Source organism: Falco rusticolus, chromosome 13 (assembly GCF_015220075.1).
Source record: "Falco rusticolus isolate bFalRus1 chromosome 13, bFalRus1.pri, whole genome shotgun sequence".
NCBI classification, from domain to species: domain Eukaryota; kingdom Metazoa; phylum Chordata; class Aves; order Falconiformes; family Falconidae; genus Falco; species Falco rusticolus.
The window spans coordinates 11,906,739-11,919,730 of NC_051199.1; the positions used below are offsets into that span (position 1 = coordinate 11,906,739).

Below are 12,992 nucleotides of genomic sequence, written 5' to 3' on the forward strand. Positions count from 1 at the left end.
TTGATCACCAAAGCACTTTGAAAATCCATGAGTAAATATAAGTGGATCATCTATATGCAAATTCCTTAGTTTTTCCTTTGTTAAGTTATATTTTTGAAAAATAAACATCTGAAATTGTTATTGTTGGACATGATGTTTTTTAAGATCTTTTCCAACATAAACAATTCTATGATTCTGGATATTTGCCAGACTCACACATTAGTTCATTAGCAGCCTTTCTGCTTAAGGTAAATTACAAAGCTCTGAGATACTAGTTTTGTAGAGTGTTGTTGTTACTAGATCCTTTTTTATACTTAAGTCTTAAACACAGGATTTGGGATGGTAGGAAGTGTCTTCTACAGAAAACTTGTTGTTCAAGCAAAGTTTGAATATGACCTACAAATTCAGTGGTGCTCAGAAAATTCAACAGATCTCATGTTGTTTGAGATTAGTTCAAACTAGATTGGGACAGATAACTGAAATCAGTTTAAGTTTCAGATATCGTAATTTCTATTCTTGTATGAAAATGCTGATATTTTCAAAAGAGAAAGTCTAATAACTTTCTAGATTATGAAGCAAATCAAAACTTTTAAAACAGTTTAAATAAAAATCCTAATTAAATATTAGTGCTAATGTTAATTGACATGAAATGATTGATCAGTAAATCATTGCATCTTGGCTGGACTGTCCATTGCAAAGAAATTGGTATTGTTTGTGTTTTAAAATTGTGCTAGACTTTCATATGAAAATAAATTGATATTTGATCAGCAAAATTTTTCTGTCTGCATAAATTCAAAAATGTTTCAACATAGAAAAGTTTTAAGTGTATGTCTCTTTAAGTAGTTTATTCTAATTATTATTTTTATTATTATAGAAGATAAGCAAGGAAGTCATTCATTTGTGCCTGCTGATGTCTTTACAGCAAATTTTGGTCCTTGCAGCCATTCACAGAGTCCAGACTTCTCTGCCCTTAGGAGGCTGAACTTTCTGGCACCTGCTAGGGAGTATTATTATCTGCATTCTTGGCCACTGGCACGCTCTAATCACAACTTCTGAAAACTCAGCAGAAGTAGCATCTTCCCATGTCAAAGGCTTTTCAGCTTGCTTGATGTATTCCTTCACTCCAAATACTGGTGTTATAATTCTTTGGATTTTTCCACTGTTCATTTAAAGGCTTTAGAACGACAACAATGATAATAATAATAAAATCAGTATTTTTCCACAGGGAACCTTCTTATTCCTCATTTCTGTTGTTTTCCTTTCAGAAAAAAAAATACTTGGCTTCTCTTTTTTTCAGTTTGCTTAACAGCAACTGGAACTAACACTGTCTTAATGCACATGTACAATCCAATTAATTCTCCTGAGTGTGTCTTGCCTTTTGATGACATCCATGTACTTCTTGTATGTCTTGAAATAAAACACTGATGTAAAAATACTCCCTGAAACTTGCTGTTTCAAATGACACTAATGACAGTCGAGTTCATTAGTATTGAATCGATTCTCTTTCTTAGTGGCATTATCATTTTTATGGTGGCATCGTGTTATCATGTGTTCAGAACAGGATAAAAAAGAAGTTTCTACTTGAGCAAGATTACTTGATAGCAAATTAGCTGTACCTCATGTTACTACCATTTTTTGATTTGCATTATAATGTAGTTGCAATTTTGTGTTAGCTCCCAGGATAAAATTAAGTGCTGTGTATTCTGCCTCTATCATTACTCTTTGTATTTTTTCATCATGTGCTGCTGGAAAAGGAGGGGAGATAGCAAACTCAGTGACTGTAGGACTTTAGAAGATCTTTTTTGCATTTCCTCTCTCACTTATGCTTATTGTCTGTGCCTTGATAGAAGTGTTTGTGTTTCCCAATTAATTTCATTTTTATGAATGTTAGAATTTGCCTGCAAATACTTATAAACTAGTCTGCTTTTCTTTGTGCAGTATTTTTTTCCTAATTATATGCAATCTGCATTGCTTTCACAAATGGATCTTGATACATGGCTCTGGAAGGAAAAAATGCAGTGTTTTAGCTCAGCCATGACCATATCCAAGGCTGGTAAGAATGGGATGCAGGCTGAATTGCTTTGTTTAACTAGAAGTCAAAATGTTGGAGGGACAAAGTGTCACAGTGAGAATGTTCCTCTTCTGCCAGCCTTTGGAAGTGCCCAGGTTCATTGTCGCACCAGGCAGCTGAGAAGGGAAGATGTGCACCTGAATATACAAAAGAGAGTTCACTGAGCGTGTTAGAAAAACAAGTCCTTTGTGAAGTGTTCTCTTTGATTTTGTTAATATGATCCCAGCTCTGAAGTCAACGGGGGTGTTACTCTGATAATTGGGACCAATTTATACCAGACTGTTCTGATCTTGATTGCCTCTATAATTAGTTGTAATTCAGCCATCATCTCTGTAGATGAACAGGCCAATGTCAGAACACTGCAGAGCAATGCTCTTCCTACTGGGCCAAGAGAGTTAGCCGAGTTGCCCTAATGTTTGTGCATGAAATTGATGGAGTTCTGCTGTCTTGTGCCGCTTGGAGGCTTGCTCTGATGACCGAGAAATGAAAAGTGTGCCTGTGTGTGTGCTGCATCATACAACTGAAAGATGATGAACCTCCTTAGGTGATCTGACTAAACACCTGTGAAAATTTGAACAGTTAATGCTTTATGTATACCCTTTTCTAGCAAATCTACAAAGTAAATACACATTTAAGCAGAACTGTTATAATTCAAGTTATTTTGCTGACTGAGGATCATTAAAGTGATCAAAGTAGGCAGGCAGACACTAGTTCCTTCTTCATTGCTTTGTATTTCATGTAGGTATATCAGCATTTTATTTTGAGATCTGTGCTAGCAATCTCTTCTGCGATACCTAGAGCTGATTTATCATAACATGTCTTTGAAACAAAATACTTTGCTATTAAGTGCAAGTAGTATGGGATATCCGGTCATCTGTTTTACTGTCACATTCTCACCCTACTGCCTAACAAAGTAATACTAGAAGGCTCAGTATGTTGGCATGGATTACAGGAGCCTAGGAGGAGGGTTGAAATACAAAAAGGCTTTTTTTCTTCTGAGCTGTTTACAGCCCCAGTCTCTCATACACACACTGAAAAAACTTCCATTTTGCCACACCTAGTATATTTTTAGTTCTATTTTCTTCTTTTTTTTTTTTTTTTTTTTTTTCCCTAGCAGTTTTGTGATAGGGTACAAGTCTCACAGGTTTACGGGTTTTCCATTTGGCTTCATTCATTGAAGGCTTTTTAAGTAGGGCTTCATGCTGCATTTTTCCACAGATCATTTTGGAGGAAGCTGCAAGGAAAAGTAACCCATTTATTTTTTTTTAATCTGTGAAATCCCAGAGCTTTTCAAAAAAGGAGAAACCAAAGCATGTGCAACAAGCTTTCTCTGAACAAGCTACTGTTGCTTTCATTGCTGTTTGTACCACTTAACAGAAGATGCACAGGAGGAATTTTATCAATATACAAATATACAGGCCTGAGGAGACAACAATTATAGTGAATACCATTCCCATACTCAACACCTGAGAAGAAATACAAATTTTGTGGTGTAATGCTAACCATATTATGGTACATAAGCAAAAATTCACTAGTTAAATGGTGTGTATTCTTTGTTACTAGATTGCTTTTTTAAGATGACCCTCTGTTAGGAAGGAAGAACACGGATGAATAAGCTGATTAAACACCCTTAAGAGGTTGCTACACAAAACAAAATTCTGTGCCCTGAATTGCCTAATCTTTTTTAACTCGTAGAAAGGAAGAATATTTCTTTTGTCCCTGTGTCCTATTCAAGGTCAGGAAAAGAAACCCTCAGAGATGGGGTTTATGGGTCTGCCTTCGCAGATTTTACCCATCTGGATATATCATGAACAGTTTGGTCCAGTTTCTGATAGTTCTCATCACCCTGACTTCCACCCTAGTGAGATTATTTGTGGAGCAGGATATAGGTCATTATAAATGTAAGTGTCAAAATTTTCTTTGTTTTAGGAAAAGAAAGAAAACCATTGTTCTTTATAGTTAATGAGGGAGTAATACGGTATCTTCTTTTTATAGACCAAAAGCAAATTAAAAAATCTGAAAACCAGAGATTCAATTGAGAGCCTTGACAGTTTTCCAAAACTGCACACAAAATGCCAGCTTTACGTACATAGATACTGAGTAATTTTAGGCAGCTTCTACAACACAGGCCTTAGTGGTCATCACTACAGAGCTCAAAAACAATTTGAGTTTGTGAAAACTCTAGGTATTGTCTTTTTTTTCTTCTGAATTACATTTTACCCATTTTAATCTAACACGATGATAACGTGTGGGCACAGTGAAGATTGCTAAGCCTTACTGTTCTCACATTTCCTAATTCTTTACTGTTAGTGAATTGGAGAGGAAGGAGAAGCTCCATGTAATTAATTGTACTGTATTTGCTGGGACAAGAATATGGTTGACACCATGGAAGTTGTATGTGGAACTATAAGCATGATGACAGGGTGGTGTGCTTTTGTCAGGATAGCATGAACAGCTGTGTTATGGTGGTTTCTTGGAACTTCCATGCAGACAGGCTTGTTCACAGCAAAAAAACATTACGCTGTACAATAAGTGTATTGAAAAAAAAAAAAAAAAAGAATTGCAGTGTGGTTTACGTTTTTTGGTTTGGTTTTTGGTGGTTCCCCCCCAGAACGTAATTTATTCCATTAAACGTAGGCCAGAAATACCAGAAGTTCTATGAAAATTTTGTCTCCATCTGTTTATACTGTTTCACTTAAGCTTTATACTGTTGCTTTTTTTATTGTGCTAATATGAATAGTTATAATGGAGAGATTTGGCTAACACTATGAAATTGTTATTATACAAAGTTCTTACCAAACAGGTTTTCGCTTTAAAAACTAAGAGAAGATGTTCAAAACAGTTTGAATCTCTGAAGTGAAAAAGGGTTTTCATACACGTGTTCCCTTAGCATAATAGAAATTTCTTTAAATGTTCATCTACAGCAGCTTCTTCCATTTCTCCATACCAATTATTTACCATAGTTGGTTTGCAAATACCATTATAAATATGTCTTTATATTATAAAAAAGAATTAATTCCTTCCAAAAAGAAGTCCTGACAGTTTAAAATTAAGGATATAAAGTAAGGAAATTCTTAACAAGTTCAGATAGACACATGTGTGTTCACATCATGTGATCACGAGTTATCTGTAAGCTAGACACAAAATCCTGCTTCTGTGAAGTGTTATGGAGAGGGTTTTTCCTATGATCATTAGTGCTTAGGACTTCTGCTCTGCAACTTGCATGGAAAGCAGCAAATAACCAGTAATACAAGGCCTGTGCCACTAAGGAGGGATATTGATTCAGTAGTTATTCGCTGAGCAAGGTTCCCATTACAAGTGTTTAACAGAGTTTTTTCAACAACTGTCTGTAGCATAACAGTTGACTTCTGTTGTGTCTTACAGATGTATTTCTAATAATGGAAAGTCAAATGATTTTTGTCAGGTGCTAGGTATTCAACCGGTAGGCAAAATGCTGTGAATTCTGATAGCATATATGGCTGTTAACAGGAGTCTTCTAAGGTAGGAATGTCTGGCTGCCTTCCAGTTTACAAGTGACTACACAATGTTTCAGGGTTTGGGAACTGACATATTTTCCTTCATCTCATCATCTCCTATTTCTGCTCTATGTTGTCTATAATTATTGAAGGCTTAATAATTTTGTTTTATTGTACTGGCCCAGCAATCGCTAAAAAAACACAAAGTTCTTCGTGGTCTTTGATAATTTTAATGATTCATGTTTGATGCTTAGAATGCATGAAAAACTTTTAGTATACAGATTGTAATTGTGAGACTGGTATTTTGTTTTGATAGCAATGTTTTGGAGTGAGGGGACTTAATTCTCCAGTACCTTGTAGGCTACATGGTGATTTACAGTTGTGCAACATGAGGAATATGCTGCCAGGGTCACGTATCTACTAACCATGTCTAGATAGAATTACTGACTGTGCTAGTCTAGCTAAGTATCCTAACACAGGTGCGTCACACTCAGAAAAAAAAAATATTTTCCTTACGTAGCCTTTTCCACAGTGGGAACTTTTTTTTTTTATACAGCTTTCGTCCGAGATCGTCTGCTTGCGCAGCTTAGGATAAATTTTCAAAAACATAACTGTCTCCAAGCTAGAAGCTTTAGCTAGCACCATAGTGTCCTTCAGAAAGTGCAGCATTTCACATCTTTGTGCAGTATACCGACCCCAACGCTTCTGTAGTGTAGATCAATGTTAAAGCAAAACTTTACACTTACTGTAATCATAATGTACTATACCCACTTTTATTAATGTAGTAGAGAACATTAGAGAAATGGACCCTTTGTAGTTTTAAGCACTATATTAACAACTATCTGAGCAATATTATTCTATGTGCTCAGTTGCGGTTTATGAACACAGCTGGAATGTGTAAAGTGATTGCTGTGCACTGAGACAGCTCAAGAAGAATTCAGAAATCTCAGTGTGTCAGCAGCCCTTGAAAATTCATAATCAAGACTCTTAAAGGAACCGAGTCATTGATACATAGTATTTAATAAGTATGGGAATTTAAGAGAAATTACAGAAAACGGGAAATCAAGATGATAATTTACTTCCACTTAGGAGGGACCACTGTGATGACCCGCATATTTGTAGGCTGCTCAGGATACCATTAACAAGCAGAATGATGTAAAAGAAAAAAAATAATAAAGTGACATCATTGAAAAATAGATCTTTTCCAATAAGTATTAGTCCTCGATGGACTCCTAATTTAGTGATACTTGAAGTTAGAAGTTAAAGATCTAATGGCAGGATAGGTGAGATGCTAATAAAAATGAAGTTTAAATGAAAAAGCAGGCTTGCATTTTTAAAAATGAGCCTGATCACCCATTAGAACCATCAGTGAAGGAAAGTGACAGCTTCACCACTCACTTGACAGAAGACAACTGGGCTATTTTTACTGTCCAGAGTGATTAATGGATATCACTTGCACTGCTTTTAATTCATCTTAAAATTCCTCATGTTGCACAGTCATCTTTCATTTATGTTAACCAGGCTTTACCTCTGGAATCAATGGAGATCACCCATGAAATTAAAGACCTATCAGGCCAGAAGTGTAAACTTAAGCCCCACTGCAGCCAGATCACTATATTCCTGCAGAATACATTGAATTTCATCTCAGCTTTCATCTGAACATCTTTATTCTTCATCCTGTGTGGTCTTAATGTAGTCTTCATCTGAAATGTACTTAATATGGTGCCTTGTGTATGTATTGCAGCAACACACTTCACTGCCTGTCTGTCCTAGGTGCAGTATTTTTAATACAAATATGTATTTGGAAATCATAGCTGACCTACTCTGATCTTCTCTGGATCTGGAAAAGCAAATAATCTGACTGTTCTGTCATCATATGTGTCATTCCAAAAAGAGATTAATGAAGAAATATTGGGTCATCACCCTCACTGGCTCATTTTTTCTGTTCCTCATCTTTCTGCCGTTAAGCTATTCCCAGTGTGACTGTGAGTCATAACCACAGGTGTGAGTAACAGGACTCAAAGACTGCGCTATTGATAGAAACACCTATCATTATTTGCTTTTTTCCTTATATTAACACTTTGTGATGTCCTTTGACATATTCAGGTTTGATAACATCCCTAAGTACATTCTCTGACATCCTTCATATAACTAGTGATATTGGCAAAGTGCTGTGAGCTGTGCAAGATTCTCTCTGACACTCCAAATAAAGTTGCTGCAAACAGGTAGGAGTAGTAGACTCAGCATGGCACTGCATTAAGCTTCGTATAGGTGACAACGTAGTCTGTAGTATGTTAATTTTTCTTTCTTCATCATTTCTTTGAGGGATTCAGTGAAGGAGAGTGCTGGAACACTTTTTAAGCAGATGCTTAAATTAGTCTCTGAATTGGGGGCAGGAAGAGATCAGAATCCAATCCCATAACGTAGGAAAGGCAATTCCGTGTTACAGATAAGGTTGCAACCATGGGACAAAGCATAAACTGCTCCAGTAAATGTGCTTCAGTGTGTACAACTGTAATTATTTAAAGAATGTATAATACTACTACTATTATCACTCAAAAGATTTTTAAAAGGAGGTCCTCTCTGAATTCAATAAATTGTTGTTTTTTTTAAATTTTGGTTCATTGGTGAATTAATTTGATTTATTATTCATATAATGGCTTTATCCTTTGACCTAGATTTTTAGATTAAAAATATAGTGCCATCTACTGTATCTAAATATTTGAAATAAATACGGATGATTATTGTAAAAATCACAAAACTGGAAAACATGCAGTAAACCTGTGGTGGTGTTAATGCATTTTCTTATGTAGATGTTATTGTGAGGATTTTGAATAAACCATTAATAACTAATACTCAATTTCCTTATCTTATAACCTGGCAATATACTATTGTTTTGTTACGATCCTTTGATAAAGCAGCTGCAGGCATCTTGTAAGGATGTGGAAACATTCAGTAGTATAAGTGAGCAATGATTTTTTGGTTCAAAGCTCCTTTACAGAAGGCATAATCTAATCTTATGTAAAAATCATATGCCAAAACATTTAGTATTATCCAGCTAACTGACTGTGTAATGTAAAATCATCTTTGGTCTTTTCAGTTTAGTTTAAAGTGATATGTGTACACAAAAAGACCTAAATTGATCTGAAAGCTTACTAATGGCAAATTAAACACATTCTAAGCATTCTGACTTGAAGAGCAAAGGCTCTTTTTCTTTTAATAGTTTAGTAACCTTGATTAGTTGTGTAGCATCGTAAGTTTCTACATGTTCGTGCATTTCACTTCACATTGGATTATCTTTGATTGTAAGTTAAAAGAAAAAGTTTCTTCTGTATGGGTACATATCAAGTCTTCTGGAGATTATACCTATTATAGAAGAGTAATTTCATTTGGTGATTTCTCCACATGTCCTGAAAACTGCTTTGCATTCAAATACTGTAAAGAATCTGCTTCTAGCTTTGCTTTCACAGGTAGAAGTAAGGTACAACTTCATGAAGGTCTATAGAATTATAAGGGTAAATAACTGGTACTAGAAAGATGAGAAATAGCCACTTCTGGCTTCTAAGGGAAGTTCTCTATGGTCAGACAGGATGTGCTCCCAGTTACACTGAAGAAATGCAGAGAATTTTAATACTGTAATTATTTTTTCCTTAGTAAACAGCACCTTTCCTGGACTCAGACATGTGTCTACTAAATCTGAAGTTAAATCTTTGTTTTGGCAGCTGGGATTCCTGATAAATGGGTCTCATATGTCTTGTAGTTAATTTACAGTTTTTGTATGCAAACCTTAAAAATATGATAACTTGAGTCACTCACCAGCCCTGTACAGCAGTAAAATGCAGTGCCTGCAGTTTAAGACTAATTTTGTGTACTGTGCTATATTCTTTCCTTGGGATGCTAAACATTGAACAGTTATTGGTTTTATACCACTTAGCAGACATGTACCAATAACCTGTGTCACCTATTTTGAAGATAATGCTTTGGGATGGAAGGTACTGTTATTGAATAGGGAATGAGAAAATTGGTTGTCTTATAGACTAGTACAAATTTATTTTGAGATACATGTCACTGTATCCTCTGGTAGTTATGGTTAAAGGCTCAAGATATTTGTCATATAACTAACTTGGTGAATTTAGATTATCCAGTGCCAAACTGATTGACCTCACTGAGAAGAAATCAGGATACAGTTTTTTGTTAATTCTGCACTAGTGTTTATTCTTATGTCTCTGGTGATGCAATCATATTGTTAAAAATAATAGTAAAGTAGCATATTCATGGTTTCTGTTTTACATGACACTTGTTTTCCAAATTTCTGATGCAGCATCACTTGAATTCTGGCTTTCAGATCAGAGGAAGAAGGAATCTTCTTTAAATATCCCAAAGAATTAAGTATTTAATGTTTGCAACTCTTTAAAAATCTAGCTTGAAACAATCACCTATTGATCTGTCTATAGAACACAGGCAGACAATCATTTCTTGAGGGATTTGCTTTTCACAGCCAACTGACTCTAATTTCTGTTTTGTTTTGTAAATGTAGGTTTAAATAGCTGTTCAGTTGAGGAATATCCCCTGCATCTATTTTTAAATTAATAGCCTGACTTCAGCCACCTAGAAGACAGGCAGCTACTGTCAGTAATTGTCTAGTCCATAGAGAATAGCAAGTACTTGCAGCATCTTTCCTCCATTCTAAAAGAGGCGCTTAAAGAGATTGGATGAGTTGTTCCAAACTAGTTGTCAAGTTTCCTTGTGTAGTCCAAGGAAGGAGACAAACACCAGGAACTGTGTAAGAAATGAAGGCAGCTAGCTGATACCACATACCTCAGGTTTGGTAAAGATAGAAGAAATTGATCCTAACTTGTGGGAAGAAAAAATGCTTTTCAAGTCTGTAAAATGTTTTACCTGAACAAATTGCCAGAGGAAAATTTGAATTTAATGGCAATCTGACTTTACCATTATAATGGAGAACATTTTTTTCTCTCTCATTTTCTGTTTTTTGAGAAGACCACTGGAAAAGTTATAAATTTGGAAGAGTGCTGCTGTTGTATTATGACCATTTGTAGAGGTTCATTAATTCTGTCTTCAAGATCTAAATACAAATTTGGTATCATACCATCCTAAAGGCTTTAATCTTCCATGAAAAAAATACAGTTCTTAATTCTTTCCAGAATTTTATGCAACTTAGAAAAATACCTTCATAACCAATATGTGATAGTTGTCCCTTTCTTATTGTCTGTAACCATAACATAGTATATGGTCATTGTGGTAAACATCTATACTATTGTGGGAGGATAAACTGAAAAATAACCCTCTTTCTACAGCAGTGAAAAAGTCATTCAGCAAGAGCTTCAAAAATAAAGAATTTAAGTGTGTAAGTAAGGATAATAAATGCAGTTTACTCTGCATTTCTATGAAATACATGGCTTCAATAACCTAAATGATTTTTTAGTATGTATAATATTTATGTTAGTAAAGGGTTATTTTTTTTCGCCTCCACTTCACTGAAATGGCATATGTCTACATGAGCGGAAAGAAGTCCTTTGAAGCATTATTCTAGCTAGGCTGGGCTAGCTCACGTCCTGAGTGCGTGATAGCTGTAGCAGAAACAGGGCACAGAATGGTTAAGTGTTCTCATGTTCACTCTGGATCTCAGAGGAGCTTTGCAGCTTTGCTGGGCTCTCTGCTACCACTGCTACCTCGTGTGGGAGCTAACTGGTTTAGTCATGCTGTCTATGCAGTTACACACTGAATATCCTTGTTTGGGTTGGTGGTTTGTTTCACTTAAGTGTGAAGTGCAAACAATAAAAACCTGAATATCTCTTCATACTGAATAAATCATTGAATTTTCCCAAGTTGTAGTTGCTCCTTAAGTAGCCATGCCATACTCCAGCAGTAGAGGTCACAGGCATAGAGAGGTTTGCATTCTACGATGCAACACTCAGCCCTCCAAGGAGGGTTTTGAACTCCAGGATGACCTGAGGACCAGACATGCTGGTAGCAGCTACAAACCAGGACTTGCAGGAGTGTGGATGTCCCTGTGTGAAGGCACCCACTATTACACAGCTTGGCTCAGGAGACCTCCAGAATTAAGAAACAGCAAAGTTGAAGCTTCTTTGTAATTGTATTAAGTACCATGTGGCAGGGTCAGGAGGTGAATGCAGCTACAGAAAGTCAGAAAATTATTGGTTAATAGATTAAAATAAAAAGAATATAACTGTAATCTAAAACAGTATCAGTACATGTGTTCATTTCTATAGTAAGTTTTTTAAAGAATTATCAAAGTTTAGTGTTGTGAGCCCAAACTCTTGAATGTTACTTCGTCCTGATACTGTAACCCTAGTGGTGTTAAGTGTGGCTTCTTGGCCTTTACCTCAACTATAAAATCAAACTAGTGTCAAAAGACAGTACAGAGGAATAATGAGCTCTTTTCCACTGTTGTGAATTGCCACTCTTCATGAACTTTCTCTTTTTAAGTTGTTTATCCATGAAATACTTACCTTTCTAAAACCACTGAGATCTCATTTCCCCTTCACTAAACAACACAATGAGAAAAAAAAATTATTGTAAAGTTTGTCTTTTTGTTTTTCAGAGCTGTGTATGCAAAGGTAAAAGTCCCTGCTTTTGCAATGGCATGAAGGGTAGTAAGGTAAGAACAGATATATTTTTCCTTTTTTAAGGTCAGCTTATACCTGAAAATCATGTTAGTTGAGTTGATAAAGTGAGTGAATGTAATGTATGGTGGCTTTCTGTCAACAGATTCTACAGAGAATTGTTAAAGGAATACATTACCTTACAATATTATGTTAAAATAGCTCTGGGGACACTGTTTAACTAAGAAAGCTTTTTTGTTGGGTTGTTTTTTTGTTTTTTTTTAAAAAAAACATATTAGTTGGTTTACAGCATTGCATGATATTTGAACACCAGCAGAAAAACTGTCCAAAGCGCTAGGTTCCTTTCACAAACTGCTAACAAATACCCACAGATACCATTGCCCTGGCACCAGCTCTCCTGTTACAAATTTCATAATGCCATCAAGAGTGTCATGTTCAGTGCTTCTCTTTTTCCATCTTTGGACCTTGCCCATCTCCCCACCGCCCCTGTTTCTAGTTCCTGAAGGAAAGCTACATGCACTGGCATCAAACAGATAAATCTGCAAACCAACACAGGGGATGAGTGTCTGGGTTCTAATCACAAACACCTTGCCAGCAGTGAGGGAACAGCATCAAAAGTAACAGAGCTCCAGCTCTGCCTGTTGCCAGTTGGCAGAGGCTGGGAGTAGCTTTTAGACAAACCTGAATTACACAAATGCCAAAAATTCTTTCATTGTAGTTGGAAAAAAACAACTGGTTCGCAAATGAAAGGGGCATTATTAAAGAAGTCATGGTTGTAATTCAGGCTAACTGTGAACACAGTGATTACGATACTAAACCTTATCAATAGATTTCAGATGTCTGTATAGACTTAGGATT

The 12,992-nt window shown here is 35.8% G+C and overlaps 1 protein-coding gene across 2 annotated transcripts in view; it reads left to right on the forward strand.

Moving 5' to 3' along the window:
* Positions 1–12,992, forward strand: part of COL4A3 (collagen type IV alpha 3 chain) — an 84,622-nt gene that overhangs the window by 23,137 nt on the left and 48,493 nt on the right. For both annotated transcript variants that reach the window (XM_037406107.1, XM_037406106.1), the window contains one exon: positions 12,113–12,169. In XM_037406107.1, the coding sequence (XP_037262004.1) occupies positions 12,113–12,169 (57 nt within the window). The remainder of the gene's footprint in view (positions 1–12,112; positions 12,170–12,992) is intronic.